Source organism: Lactuca saligna, chromosome 8 (genome assembly GCF_052625555.1).
Source record: "Lactuca saligna cultivar CGN05327 chromosome 8, ASM5262555v1, whole genome shotgun sequence".
Taxonomy (NCBI): Eukaryota; Viridiplantae; Streptophyta; class Magnoliopsida; order Asterales; family Asteraceae; genus Lactuca; species Lactuca saligna.
The window spans coordinates 162,405,939-162,420,446 of NC_136424.1; the positions used below are offsets into that span (position 1 = coordinate 162,405,939).

At 35.8% G+C, this 14,508-nt stretch overlaps 4 protein-coding genes across 4 annotated transcripts; 2 read left to right on the plus strand and 2 right to left on the minus strand.

The window, feature by feature from the left end:
• The first annotated feature begins 293 nt into the window (after window positions 1-293).
• LOC145012819 (uncharacterized) lies at window positions 294-2,258 on the plus strand. The gene is made up of 3 exons (XM_078971622.1): window positions 294-667; window positions 792-1,194; window positions 1,405-2,258. Exons 2-3 carry the CDS (start codon window positions 814-816, stop codon window positions 2,182-2,184), a joined length of 1,161 nt encoding a protein of 386 aa, XP_078827748.1. The 5' UTR covers window positions 294-667; window positions 792-813; the 3' UTR covers window positions 2,185-2,258.
• Window positions 2,259-2,708: 450 nt separating this feature from the next.
• On the plus strand, window positions 2,709-4,869 carry LOC145009312 (Mitochondrial transcription termination factor family protein). Its single transcript, XM_078968014.1, has 2 exons — window positions 2,709-2,821; window positions 2,976-4,869. Exon 2 carries the CDS (start codon window positions 3,005-3,007, stop codon window positions 4,766-4,768), a length of 1,764 nt encoding a protein of 587 aa, XP_078824140.1. The 5' UTR covers window positions 2,709-2,821; window positions 2,976-3,004; the 3' UTR covers window positions 4,769-4,869.
• Window positions 4,870-4,951: 82 nt separating this feature from the next.
• Window positions 4,952-6,182, minus strand: LOC145009313 (FKBP-like peptidyl-prolyl cis-trans isomerase family protein). Its single transcript, XM_078968015.1, has 4 exons — window positions 5,787-6,182; window positions 5,577-5,699; window positions 5,378-5,494; window positions 4,952-5,210 (listed from the first exon to the last, which is right to left on the minus strand). The coding sequence occupies exons 1-4, from the start codon at window positions 6,123-6,125 to the stop codon at window positions 5,088-5,090; spliced, it is 702 nt and encodes a 233-aa protein (XP_078824141.1). The 5' UTR covers window positions 6,126-6,182; the 3' UTR covers window positions 4,952-5,087.
• Window positions 6,183-6,706: 524 nt separating this feature from the next.
• On the minus strand, window positions 6,707-10,625 carry LOC145010844 (LOW protein: exocyst complex component-like protein). Its single transcript, XM_078969394.1, has 7 exons — window positions 10,331-10,625; window positions 9,396-9,490; window positions 8,304-9,294; window positions 7,707-8,222; window positions 7,443-7,634; window positions 7,230-7,366; window positions 6,707-7,125 (listed from the first exon to the last, which is right to left on the minus strand). The coding sequence occupies exons 1-7, from the start codon at window positions 10,424-10,426 to the stop codon at window positions 6,831-6,833; spliced, it is 2,322 nt and encodes a 773-aa protein (XP_078825520.1). The 5' UTR covers window positions 10,427-10,625; the 3' UTR covers window positions 6,707-6,830.
• Between the last annotated feature and the right edge of the window lie 3,883 nt (window positions 10,626-14,508).

Here is a 14,508-nt window from a genome sequence, read left to right on the forward strand (position 1 = left end):
ATAAAAAACAAACAACTGGGAGTACAACTCATATCCTAAGATAACTCGTCTATTTCTTGGCAAAACATAAGGAAAAAAAAAAAAAGACTCGATTTGTCCTTTATTTTCTCTCATAAATAATAGATTTAGCTTTAAAAAAATATAGGTATTTTTTGGTATATGTTAGGGCGAGGTCACTATCGTTTCTTTTTCTTTTTAATTAAATGTGGTAATTTTTTTTTTCTAGTATTCGCTACAAATTTAATACTTTGATAACAAAACACAATTTGAGCTCACTTATTTTCACATAAATGAGATAAGATTTTGCGATTTATATCCATGAGCTGTATGGAAGTATTCATATCCATAAAAAAAATGGAGCATATCATTTCGCTTCCATATTACGCCAAAACTCTAACAGTAATCGAGGATTCTATTCCTTTCCCTAGCGCGAGAAATCGGATTTTGAACTTTCTGATTTGTTTATTCTTTGTGGGGTTTTATTATGATTATACAGTAAAAGTGGTCTGTGTGTAGCCACAAGCAACAGATTTTGTCAGATTAGGGTTCTTATTATAAACAGATTATCCGAGTCCAGTGCTTTGCTGTGAATCAGATAAAAAATTATTCTTCAGCGAACGATTAACGATTTGTTTATGAATTCAGTACCAAATCCATCATTACACATGTATGGAAGCTTCACTTTACTTCACCTTCTTTCTAAAATTTTATAAGTTTTCAAATCCTATATCCTTTCCATGTTACTGATCATTATTACACTTGCTTTCATTGATTCTGTTTACATTTTACAGAATTCGAACTTGACAGCTGGAAATGGAGGATAAAATTGTGTCGAAATTCGAAGACGATGAAGATGAATTTCGAAGTTGTTGTTCAGATGAGGAGAAACTTGAAGAAATTGCGGAATTGGAGTCAAAGAATGGTGATTACGAGCTTGATGAATTTTCGGTTCGAATGTTCTTCAAGGGTGTATCGATTTCAAAGCCTGAAAATGAATCGGGGGTTTCTGGAATTGGAGTGATCATGGAACGACCTAACAAGGTTCCTTCGATTCATGTTCAAAAAAGACTTGAATTCTTTGTCGTTGAAGAAGTAGCTGAATATTTAGCTTTAATGGATGGTTTATCTGAAGCAATTCGACATAACATCAAAAGGGTATATGCATTTACCGATTCCCAGAACTTATTTGATCAGGTGAGCAGATTCTTTTGCCTAAGAACAATTGTTTTTGATGTGTTTTTTTTTTTGGCAGAAAAATCTACCCAATTATAACAAAGAAATTTGGTGTGTATTTGGATAACATTGCAACAGTTTATAGATTTTTCAAAGTATTGGAAGCAATGATAAACAAATCATTGAAAGTAGATTGCTATTTCCGCATCTAACCCATGTTTTTTTTGGCAGATTACAAATGATTCTACCCTCAAGAATCCACTTCTCATGGCATTGAAGCAAAAAATACTTGAACATGTTGAAAATCTTGAACATTTTGTTCTAAAACATGTTCATGATGTCGATCTCAAGTACCCTTTGCATCTAGCAAAAGTGGCAATCGGGATTGTTCATGATACCAAAGATGATCAAACGGTTGAAAATTGTGTACTTTGTTGTGAAGATAAACCAACACCCATGATGATCACATTGAAATGTTCACATAAATTTTGTTCTTGTTGCATGAAAGCACATGTTGATGAAAAAGTTCTGTCATTTGAGGTTCCCATTAGGTGCCCAATCCCGAACTGTAGAAATTACATTTCTACCCTTGAATGCAAAGTGTTTCTTCCCGTTGCCTTGTACACATTGTTGGAGGAGATGGACGCAAGTGAATGTGCAGTATGGGGTGAAGAGGAAGAGGAAGAAGAAAATGACGAAAATACCCTCGCCCCAACTACTCATTCCGACCCTTCACAGCAGTTTGAGGAATGGGCATGGGAGTCTTTTGGTTCACTTTCAAACATGACAGATGCTTATTCTGATCAAGAAAGATCACAACTTGCATTGATTCAAAGATTTCTTGCAGGTGGTGGTTTTAGCCTTGGTGACCACCACGAACCACCATCTTTGCCGCCAGATGATGGCGGCTCGTATCTTGATAACACTATCAAGGACCTTGACCAGTTGCCTTGGCTTGAGAGATTTGTTTCTGTTATAAGTGATGATTGTTATAATGAATACACTCGGTGAAGCCATTTTCTTTTAGTGCATTTGAAATTGTTGAAAAAAATCAAAGGTGAATGTATGATCGGAAATTTTCTTGTCGGGTGTTTGTTTCTTTAGGGAATATATAGAAGACATGGACAATGAGAATCTAAAAAATTGAAGCTTTTATCAAGTCTATAATGGATTATTTGCTTTTAATAAATGATTAAATATAGTGTAGAATGGTAAAGTTGTATAGAAATTGGAATGTTGATAAGTGAAACATATTGCAAAATACAAATGCCTACATATCCATTACAAAATTAGTTTTATAATTATGTGAGTTTGTAATGTAATCCATATCACACTTATATTGAATAAAAGTAGAAAATAATCAACAAACAAATACAAATGAGTTTTCAAAAGAAAATCTTTTAGTGTCATAATTTAAATTAAGAAACCTTAGGGGTCCAATACAAAATATGGTTTTTATAAGGGGGTCTTTTAAAGTAAGCCATAATGTAGAGGGTGCGTGCGTAATTTTAGTGAATAATATAAGCCAAAAAAACCCCTAAAGAAGGGCTTTAGGAGAATCCTCCATCGCAACTCTTCTCACCTCATCAGATTACGCAATCTAATGGGCATTACTTTCGAGATTCAGACTGAAGAAACAAAATGTCATGTAAGTGATCTTGATGGTTGGTATGAGTTGACGTTTTCTTCCACTTCTGCTTTTGTGCTCAATTAATTTGAATTTGCTTACTTTTTAACTCAAAACCCATATGAGAAAGCTAGACATTGAATAAATTTGTGAATACCCTCTTGTACTTTTACAGAATTATTTCTGGGTAGTGTGAACTTTGCTATGCTTATTCGCGGGATAAGTAATCGTCGAATTTGGAACTCCGACATGATTTCTGAACTGCATCATTTGCTTTGCTCACCAACTGTTTGTAAAAATGCCTGTACTGGAACCGGGCTATCTTTCGTATCATTCAAAAGACGAAACTTTTGCATATCAGAACCCACAATTCGAGTAAAAGCTAGCGTCGTTTGTTCACATCCATCACAAGCACCTGTCAGTGGAAATCGAATTTCACGGGTGGTAAGAACAGAGGCACAAACTGCACTTTTTGATTATCTACATTTCACTCGAGGCTTCCATTTCACCGATGCAGAACACATCAGCAAGAACTCCCCTAATTTCATCCAAAACCTGCTATCAGTGGTTGACAACGATCAAGATGTATCACGAGCATTATCAAAGTACTTTCGGTATAATCCCATCAATGAATTCGAACCCTTCTTGGAGAGTTTAGGTCTACCCCCTTCTGAGTACCCATCATTACTTCCCAAATCATTAATCTTTTTAGGAGATGATTCTCTTCTACTTGACAATTTCCATGCTCTTTGTGGCTACGGGATTCCCAGAATCAAAATTGGCAAAATGTATAAGGAAACAAAAGAGATATTCGAATACGAGCATGGAGTGTTACTGAAGAAACTTAAATCCTATGAGGAATTGGGATTGAGTAAATCAACTGTTATCAAACTCGTAACATGCTGCCCTTCACTTTTAGTCGGACTTATTGATAATAACTTTCTTGTTGTTCTTGAAAAGCTCAAAAGATTTGGATTTGGAAGTGAATGGATTGGTACTAATATCTCTGAAAGAACAACTTTGAATTGGGACAGAATGCTGGACACCATGAGTTTTCTTGTTCAAGTGGGATACAACGATAAACAGATGGAAATTTTATTCACGGGTAACCCTGCATTACTCTTTGAAGGCTCAGGTAAACAAATTTACATCCTTGTAGCACAATTACTAAAACTAGGGCTCAAAATGAACCAAATATACGACCTTTTCTTGAAAAACCCCCAAATTCTATCATCAAAATGCGCCAAGAATCTATGGACAGCTGTCTGTTTTTTAACCGAAATCGGAATGGAAACCGAAAGAATCGCGGGAATCGTGACTACCCATATGGAAATTCTCGGGTCCACTTCTTTAAAATGTCCGATTACTGTAATGAACAGTTTGAAGCTACAACAAGATGAATTATGTCAAGCAATCAAGAAAGATCCTATGAAATTGGTGAATTTGGGTAGTAATAGTAAAACAATCGATAATCAAGATTCTAACACGATTGTGGAAAGGAAAAACTTTTTGTTGAGATTGGGGTACATTGAAAACTCTGATGAATTATCGAAAGCTCTTAGAAAGTTTAGGGGTAGAGGGAGTCAATTACAGGAAAGATTTGATTGTTTAGTGGAAGCTGGACTTGATTATAATGTGGTTTCGAGTATGATCAAAAGGGCACCTTCGGTATTAAATCAGACAAAAGATTTACTTGAGAAAAAGATTGATTGTTTGCAGAATCGATTAGGGTATCCATTGGAAGCTGTAGTGGCATTTCCCTCATATTTGTGTTATGATATTCAGAGGATTAATTTAAGATTTTCAATGTATTTGTGGCTTTTGGAGAGAGGTGCTGCGAAACCGAAGCTGTCTTTGAGCACTATTTTGGCGTGTTCGGATGCGAGATTTGTGAAATATTTTGTTCATATTCATCCTGAAGGTGTTTTTACATGGGAGAGTTTGAAAAATTCATTGAATTCGAGATGATATTTAAAGATTAAGACACTTGTTTTGTTTTTGTACTTTTATATGGCATTTTAAAGTATTTATTCCTCTCCAATCCAATAATATTTGCTTATTTTCTCATAGCTTGTTGATTGTATATCTATGATTTTTTTACCAGTAACATAACATTCTTTTCATGGATGTCCTTTATATCTATATACCACATATTGAAACCTACGTCTACACATTGAAACTTACGTATACACAAAAATACAATTTTTTAACAAAAAGCTCCCTGAACTTAGCAGGGATATACATAAATATACAATTTTCAAACTAAATTACAACGAGACTCCCCAATTTAAAGGTGCTTTACATTGACAAGTTCAATGTCAAAAATGAGAATCCCCAAGGTAGAGCCTTCTCCATTTGCAAGTCGTGTAGGATTAAAAATGGTAGTGAACAGCCTTTGCCTATCAAAAAACTTAAAACAAAAAAAAAAAAAAAAAAAAAAAAAGATAAATAAGTCAACATACTTACATTTTTTTTTATCAATAATAGCAATGTATTTTATTTCTACTTACAATAATAACAAAGTAGAGATGTAAAAGAAATGTAAGTATATTGCTATTATGGGTTTGGAAAGCTTACATCTGGTGGAATGGGCTCCTGAGACATGTTTTGATATCCTTCTGATGGGGGGATGATGACACGACGAATACCTCCCGCTTTCATGGATCTAACAGCTGCTTCAATCCCTGCTATCACCTGAATTAGGTTAACAAATCACTGTTGAAATCACAAGTAATCGAACAGAATCAAATAGAAAGAGAAATCGACTGATACTTACTTTGCCTGAACCAACAGTGAAGATGAAGGGAAGTGGTTCACCGGTTTCATCTTTGTGGTCGTATGTTGAATCAAACCGCCATCCCTGCTTAGCAGCTAATCGTCCGTAGTAATGAATCGCAACCTGTGTAGGAACTTTATCAGCAGTTTGAAAAGAAAAAAAAAAATCTCGGAATGAATTCAGAAAAAAAAACAAAGTGAAAGGTGAAACCTGATCGCCATTGACGGGAGAATCGCCATCACCAATTCGAAGATCCAGCGCCTTCACACCTCCAGATTCAGGTAGTTCGGAGAATTTAGGAGTAGCTGCGGCGGCGGCGGATTCTGAGCAACGAACGGAAGAGTCGCAAAACAAAATTGGAACTGAAAACGCTGCAGCGGTCACCGTCGCCGTTGCTGTTGCGAGAAGAGATAAAGTCCGTCTTGTTACCACCGGATGCGATTCACCACCGTGTGTGGTGGTCGGATGATGAGAGTTGCTGTAAGTACAGAACGTCACGTTTTGAGGAAGACGGAAAGATGACGTAGACGCGCCGTAGCTTAGCATCATCCTTTCCTTCTTTGCGTGTGTGGTTCTTCCACATTTTTGTTTGACTTCGCACCAGATATTTATTTACTATTTAGCCCTTTATCAAATCCAAATTGCATTGAAGATGAACTTTATTGTTAGATAACAACAAATATGCATCAACCAGTATTTTTTCAAAAAGTTTTAATGTCAAATTGTCAATATAGGATAATATGATCTGAAATGCATATCTATGATACCTAATTTTATACTTAAAATATGCAATAACCACCCATTAATATTTAATACGAAGACATTTAGAGTTCTTAAGATTGAAGCTTGTGAGATTTAACCAGAGACCACTATATTATTTTGTGAAATGCATATCTATCTTGGTGACTTATTTTCAAATATTTAATTTAAATATTAGAGTTTATTAGGTTTTCATAACATATAGTAGTACGTTTTGCATCTGTTTGACCATGTCAATGGGATAACAAGTGCAATTATTTATCCTACCAAAAAATGAGGAAGGAGTTGGGACATGCACTCACTCTCAATCTCTTGCTTCTACAAAAGACATTAATGCTTCGCATAAATGAAAATAGCCTTAACGAGATGTGTTCTATGAAAGAGCATAATAATAACTTGCTACCATGGAATTTCCAAATTAAACCACAACAACTTACTTTTACTAAAATATTACACTCAAACTTCAAATTCTAATCCTAGACATCACTAAATAATTCATGATTCAGGATCTGTAAAGTCCGAGAGACTATCCAACATTTGACTTTCCGCAGAAGCAAAAGACTCAGATGTTGTAATTGTGGACAAAGAAGATGGAGATCCATCAGAATCCGAGATCACTTCATCATGTAACTCATCATCATCTTCATCATCATCATCATCATCATCCTCATCATGTAAGATTATATGGTCTTCATCCATTTCAGAAGTATCAGTCCCATCACCTCCCATCAACAGTTTGTTTATTGCAGCCTTTGCGGTTTCAACAAACCATTCATCCTCAGGCAGTGCACTGGCGAGATTAAAAAAAATTAGGGTTGTATGCAAGAAATAGCAATGCACTTGCAATAACTGGGTATATTTTTCAAAGTAAAATTACTTAAATACCCTTATTACCTTTGTTGGTTTAGACCTCTGCCTGAGAATGTTCTGATAGCACGAGCAATTATAGATGATGCCATTTGGTGCACATTTCTTGAAGGGTAACCAGCAAAACGCGCGATTTCAACAGTGAAATGCATATCAAGAATCAACTACAAAAAAAAAAAAAAAAAAAAGTAGAATTAGTTATTTCTTGCTATTTCTTGCATTTAGCCCTTAATTAGTTACCTGTTGCAATCCTTGTGGCTGAAGTTTTGCCACTTCATTTTCTAAAACACCCCAAAAATCCTCTTCATTAGACATCACCCACATCACAACAGTTTCAGTTAGCCTTGCAAGCAACACTTTCTGTATCTTTTCTTTCCCAAGTAACACATCTCCAGCAACTGTTGCTAACTGCTGCAGCTTTCCAAATAATGCCTGCATAAATCCATGTTAACAACACAACTCAAAAGAAAGTGACAAAAATGTTTCCATTAATTACAAAGTTACCTGGAAGGGCAAGGAGGGCAAAGGATCAGAATTCCAATTAAGATCATCACCATCACCACATAAATAAATATTTGCATCAGGGCGTGTTTTCCCATCTCTTGAATATATAAAATTCAACACATATTGTCTACAGAAATGATCTCTAAGCTTATCCAGTGAATGCTGAAGCTGCTTCCTCCAGTCCTTATAATCTATCGCATTATTCAACAGAGGGGCAGTATTGTCATTTCCTGCTTCCTTGCTTTCGTTTAAAACACTCCATATTCTTGACATAACCATTGGTAACAGCTCTTCTGCAATGGTGAATGCAGTTCCCAAAAGGGCAAGTTGTTGGGAATCTGTTTCAGCTTTAAAAGGTACAGCTTCTTTTAACTCCACTAAACTGTCATCTTCAGAAGGTTCAGGTAAAGCTTTTATGAGTTCATCCATGTATTGATCAAAAAGTTTTAGAATTCTTGTTAAAATATTTCCTCCAAAGTGTAGGATGACTAGGCGCGTTAGTTGCTCCACTATATCCTGTAAAAATCATAAACAAATAATATAATGAAAGTAAATTAGTGCATTGATATTTCTTGCATTCAAATAAAGTCAACTCACTTTGACCATGAAGATGAAACGGGTCCCACTATCAACAAGCATCCCATCAGAAGATATAGCAAAAGTAGACAAAGGAGAGGCAAGGCGAGGTGACAATGGCAACATCTCATCATTTCCTGAAAAATCAAAAACTAATTTTCTTGCTCTTCTGAAATTCAATTCAAGAACCTCTTCGATATAAGGCTCCAAAAGCACTAAAAGCACTTTTGACAATTTTAGCCCTTGTGATTCCAACACTGAGCAGTGATTCAAACTAGCCTGAACACAAACACTTGCAGCATGTAAAGCTGAAACAGTTTCTGAAGAAGGGGCGTTTTCTTTAACCAATTTTACAAATAATTCAATTTCCCTTTCTGCCCATTGAACAAGTCGGTTGTAGTAAAGTAAATCATCTCCGAATATTGTTCCCATTTCTTTTGTTGTTGATGAGATTGTGGAAAAGATAATGTTGGATAAAGTGGCGGGAAATGTTTCCGGGTAGCACGGGCAGGATGGGAGAAAGATTTGGATGCTTTTTTGAAGTCGGGCAGCTTTTGATTTGAGAAAAAGATTATGTGCAAGAGGACCTTTTCCTAGCTTTAGTAGACCCAAAACTGCTACTTTTAAATCGGTTTGTTCGATGATGTCAACAAGTTGATTTTCAATTAAAGATTTTCGTTTTGAAAATTCATTGGATAATGAATCGGATGAGGTTTTAAGGTCAGGGTGTTTTTTTTCTTCTGTTTCTATTGCTTCTATGGCTTCTTCTACTTTATGTTCAGCTAGAAGAAGGTCTATATTATCTAAAGATGATCTTTTTTCATCTTGTGATTCATTTGGGAAGTCGAATTCGGTGTCTTTTTGAAGTTTCTCAGTGTTGTTGGCTTTACTCCATTCACTCAGTTCATGGTGGACCCCACTTAGTAAGTCTTGTACGAGGATTCCTTGTGCAGAGATGTTCTTTCTTAGGTCATTGAGTTCATGCTCCATTTCCACAACCTCATCAGATAACCTTTGAATAAGTGGAAATTAGAATAAATGCTTAATAGATTTGGATGTGTTTAAGATAAGAGGGAAAAGGAGAGAAACAAAAGGGAAGTGAGGGAATATTACCTCAGAAAAGCTAAGTATTTGGATTGAGTGTTGCCACATAGATTCTCTACTGCATCCTTCAAATCAAGAAGCTCAAAACAGAGCTTTCTAATGCCCTGCAAATAAAAGAAAAATGTATCCAATTACAAAACTGTATAAAGAAACATGTATAAACATTCACAAAACAAACAATTATTACTTAAACAGTATAATTTTTCATACATGTAACATACTTGAACTGAGTAATTCAGCAAAGATTTGAAACCTTGTTTACAATTTAAGCATCAACCTCACCAAAAGCTATTCAGCTTGATCAGATTTGTTTCCATGCAATTAATAATGTGTTGTTTCCTAGATGGATTAATAACTGAAAATGCTAAGAGTTCAGAAGAACTTGGATCTTACAAGTGGTAGTCTGAAAATAAGATATGGTCTGTTTATAAACTACAATGCCATGTGATTCATCTTCATATTAAAAAATACAGAGAAATTCATCGTTTAACTTTACCATGATTCTTGAATATATACATATCCTACTTCTGTCATTGAGGAGGAAGTTTTACAGCATTTATAAGTTATAACAGCATTTAAGATTCCAAAACTCAAAAATTTAGTAGGAAACTCAATCAGTACAATGCCAAAGGACTTCACAAATCTACCCAGAGCTTCTCATATATACGCATAAGAACTATTAATCCTTCAAAAATAATTGCGCTTGAGATAACAATAAGGATGCATAAATATAATGTAATCATCCTACGATCAGAATCAACTCGAGGCTTCTAAAATTAAAACCTAAATTTACTCACATTCAAGTATTCACATAAGATTTCTCCGTTTTTAGGTTTCCTTTTGTCGTTTTAACGCATTCGACTGTAACAATTCTAACAGATTGTGAACTTAAAAAAAAGTTGAAAATATGTAAGGATAATGATTCACAGACAAGGATTTGATACCTTTTCGGTTTTAGATTGAAAGATGGTGTCGATCTTGGATTGTGGAGTGACCGATTCAATAGATGGGAAATCATCTTCTTCTTCGCTGCTGTCCATTTCCAGTTCTGTTTTGACGAAACTCAACTTCAGTTGCGTCCTACACTTCCTACTCCACAACGGCTGTTGTAACTTTACTGATGCTTTTCTTTTCTGCAGCTTTCGATTTCAACTTTCGGTTTCAGTGGTCCATGGAAGGGACTTAGGTCTTTTCTCTCGAACCCGACCATTTACCCAACAATTTACGGGATCATGTATTGTATGCTATTGTTTTTTCGATATGATTTCTATTTTTGTTGTAAATAAATATATTGTTACTATTAATTAAGAAATAATAAATTTTATTTCAAATTAATATAAAAATAACTATTTTCTCGTAATAACTACTTCTTTGTCTAGATTAGGGATGAAAGTGGGTCCAACCCGGACCCGAGAAACCCGAAAATCTGAATTGATGGATTATAAGAACCGGGATCGGACCGGTATACGGAAACCGGTTTCAGGTACCGGACCGGATAAAATGGGTATGGAACCGGAATTGTATATTAGACTCAGAAATAACTAGAAACCCGGAAGTGAAACCGGAAACCTGAAATAGTGATCGTGATATTCATGGAAAATCAAAGAAAAGATAAATTGTGAACCTATCTTATTATCAAATTATTATAAAATAAACTTCAATTTATCATTTATGTGGTTTTGAAAAACATAATTTATTTTTTTGTACTATTTTTTTACCATATCTTTCTTATTTGTAAAATGAGACAAATATGTATAAACTAGTCTATTTTAGTGATTTTCAAACATAAATAAACCATGAAGCAATAACTATGTCATATGTTGCTATATAATAAAAGTTAATTAGATCCTACAACCAATATATGTGAAGGTTTTTTTACTACTAAAGTTTTAGTTTTCTTCCATCCACATATGAAACCAAAATAACTTTTATCCAGTTATCTGTTTAGTATTGTTTAGTATGTAAAATATAGTTTTTTTTTTCTTTCAGTGTCTTTGTTAGCTAGTTGAAAAAGTTCACTAATCAAACACTTATTTTTCACATGTGAAAACCTTTCTAGTTATCTACATCTTTTTTTTAATTTTAATTATTATTTTTTTTTTTTTTTGCTTTTTATGTACATTATTTGTTTTAATACAACATATGTAAAAAAACGAGATTGGTTTTGTGTTGCTAGTTGATGTCGATGGCAGGAGAGGATCATATTTTTTTAATAGCCATTATCGTCAATCAACAATTCATCGGTAGTCAAATTTTTCGAGTAACCTTAAATTCCAGTTCCCTGGCCCATTAAACCGGTTCTTTTTTTTTTTTTCTACAAATCCGGTTCTAATACCCAAAATATGTGGATCCATTGGATCCATACCCGAAATACCTGGAACCGGATAAGACTATTTTTTAAACCCAATATCTGGACCATTTAAGCATTTTTTTATTATACCAGTTCCGGTTTCGGTCCGGTTTTCCAATTTTATAACCCATCCCTAATCTGCATCATTCATGGTCTTAACCAAATCTTATGTCCACCTTATCACTAATAATATTAGTCAATTTCATTAAACTACATATCTTCTTCGTTTAACCCAAACAAATAGTGGGGAAGTATCTATGGGGCCAAGAGGGGCATCCCCCCCCCCCCCCCGATTTTTGGGCTAGAAATACGAAATATATTTCGAAAAATTTAATTCCAGGTCAGTTATCTTTAAACTTGGGCTTTGGCCCCTCCCGAATCAGACTCCAAGTAGCAAGCATAGTCTGAATTCTCCAAGAATAATCCAGACTCTATAAAGCACAAAGCAAGCCAGCATTCAGACAATGAAAACTCTAACCATCATATTCCAATCAAATCATTCTATCCTCTAATCAGGAATCTGTACATGCAATTCAAAGGCTCATACAATCAGGCATAACCTAAACAGGCTATCCTATCACTGACTGATATGTACTAGCATGCAAGTCTACAAGCACATACAATAGGCATATAAGGCATCCTCCTAGATCCTTTGCCCTAATCTAGCATGCAGTTCTCATAATCATATCATAACATGTATGGGTATCTTGGGGAAAACTTACTTGAGCTCGGCCGATTGCACGCATCACACACCTTATTCTTTTCAAAGTCATTTTCTCTTTTCAAACTTCTTTTTATAAAATGATTTTACTTTTGAAAATTTTCATACCAAGCCCTTAGTTTGAGTTCAGACACACTCGAGAGTATGTCCGAATCCCTCAAACCAAGGCTCTGATACCAACTTATAACATCCCAAAAATACAGGCCAAAAATTTCATTTTTAAATACACCATTATAAAACCAACAATGTAATAAAACATCTGTCATATCATGTCATGTCAAAACCAAAGTAGAAATGATCAAACGTGTTATCATAAAACAATATCAGAGTGTAATCCCAAAGATCTCGTGTGCGGAAAACCATAGTGTGATACGTTGCGATCAAGCCGACTCCTTTCCTTTAAACACGAAGTACCTGAAACCAAAACTGAAAACTGTAAGCACGAAGCTTAGTGAGTTCCCCCATCATACCACATACCATACAATCACATATCATACATATTGCCAAGCATTTATGGGGTGCCCGACCTACCCGGTACGACCATTCTCGGGTGCCGACCTACCCGTGTCAAGCCATTATGGGGTACTGACTACCCATGTCAAGCCATTCTGGGGTGTTGACTACCCTTCGGTCCTGACGACCAAACCTCGGGGACTATTTCACCCCCTACTACTACTATCACATATATCATAACATAACATATTATCAGACATGTCTGGGGTGCCTGAACTACCCTTCGGTCCTAGAAACCGAACTTGGGGACTAGTCCCCTCCTACTACCTCTGTCGCATATAACGTAAAAACCCAGCATGCAAACATATCATCATATACTGTCAGACGTATCTGGGGTTTCTAAATACCCTTCGCTCCTAACAATCGAACTCTACTACTATCACATACAACATATCATGCTAGCATATAACATATCAGGTAGTAGCAAACCTAGATGATATCACAAAGACAATTATCTATCATACATCTCCTACTGGTGGGCTGGCATTATGGCCTTAGACCCACCACTACTGGAAGGTAACTCACCTCACACTGCTGAAGTCCCGAAGACACAATCCCACACTTGCTGAAGTCCCACAGACTCGACCCCAACAGTTGGCTAACAGATTCCCGAACTGTCAACACCAAAATAACACCCAATTAATAATTAGGTCCTAATACATAACCATAAGTATATTCTTTGGGTAATTACTACATTACCCCTAACTTAGCTTATTCAAGCCCAAGGCCCCCATCCATAGGCCCAAAGTCAATTAGAAATCAAAGCCCAACACATGGCCCAATTTTCCAAATTGGGCCTAGGCCTAAACATGCTCTCATTCTAAGGCCCAACACCATATAATCATTCAGGCCCAAACTATGGCCCAATTTTCCAAATTGGGCCCAAGCCCCTTACATGGGCCTTACACCAGGCCCATTAAATTATTCTAGTTCATTGGCTTGACTTTGGATGGCCCATTAATTACCAAACCCTCAAGGCCCAAAAGAAAGGCCCAACAATAAACCCAAGTGAAATTAGGGTTTCACATAAAATGATGATTAGGGTTAAGTTTCCTACTTAATCCATTAAGGACTTAATCTATTAAGGACTTAATCCATTAAGTCCATTATCGCTTAGACTAATCTTTTCCAAAGTTTATTATTTAATATCTCAAGTTATTAAATAATTCTCGTGTGTCTCGGTTAATTCCCCAAAATTAGGGTTTTGATGGCATTAGGGTTTTCCAAACCCTAATTAGGGTTTCCAACCCAATACTAGCCCATTTATTAATTTGTTGGGTTTTCAGATCAATTAGGGCTTTATTGGGCCTATTAGGCCCACTAAAATATTATTAAGCCCATTAGGGTTTTATTGGGTCCATTCGAGTCCATTAAGCTTCATTGGGCCCATTAGGGTTTTAGTCCCTTGTCCAAACATCCCCAAACTAGCAATCCCAACACAACTAAGCACACCGCCACCCGACACGGCGGTCGGTGGCGGCAGAAGGCGGAAGTCACCACCCTACAGTGGTGGTTTTTAGTTTCTTTTCATTATTTTT

What these genes read in the sequence shown, in the direction of transcription:
- LOC145012819 (XM_078971622.1), top strand. Translation starts at nt 814, where the DNA reads ATGGAGGATAAAATTGTGTCGAAATTCGAAGACGATGAAGATGAATTT. An exon ending in CCCAGAACTTATTTGATCAG is followed by an intron (nt 1,195 to 1,404) that starts GTGAGCAGATTC and finishes TTTTTTTGGCAG; the next exon opens with ATTACAAATGATTCTACCCT.
- LOC145009312 (XM_078968014.1), top strand. Translation starts at nt 3,005, where the DNA reads ATGCTTATTCGCGGGATAAGTAATCGTCGAATTTGGAACTCCGACATG.
- LOC145009313 (XM_078968015.1), bottom strand. Translation starts at nt 6,125, where the DNA reads ATGATGCTAAGCTACGGCGCGTCTACGTCATCTTTCCGTCTTCCTCAA. An exon ending in CTCCCGTCAATGGCGATCAG is followed by an intron (nt 5,700 to 5,786) that starts GTTTCACCTTTC and finishes GTTCCTACACAG; the next exon opens with GTTGCGATTCATTACTACGG. An exon ending in TCACTGTTGGTTCAGGCAAA is followed by an intron (nt 5,495 to 5,576) that starts GTAAGTATCAGT and finishes AACCTAATTCAG; the next exon opens with GTGATAGCAGGGATTGAAGC.
- LOC145010844 (XM_078969394.1), bottom strand. Translation starts at nt 10,426, where the DNA reads ATGGACAGCAGCGAAGAAGAAGATGATTTCCCATCTATTGAATCGGTC. An exon ending in TTCAATCTAAAACCGAAAAG is followed by an intron (nt 9,491 to 10,330) that starts GTATCAAATCCT and finishes TTTTATTTGCAG; the next exon opens with GGCATTAGAAAGCTCTGTTT. An exon ending in AGCCACAAGGATTGCAACAG is followed by an intron (nt 7,367 to 7,442) that starts GTAACTAATTAA and finishes TTTTTTTTGTAG; the next exon opens with TTGATTCTTGATATGCATTT.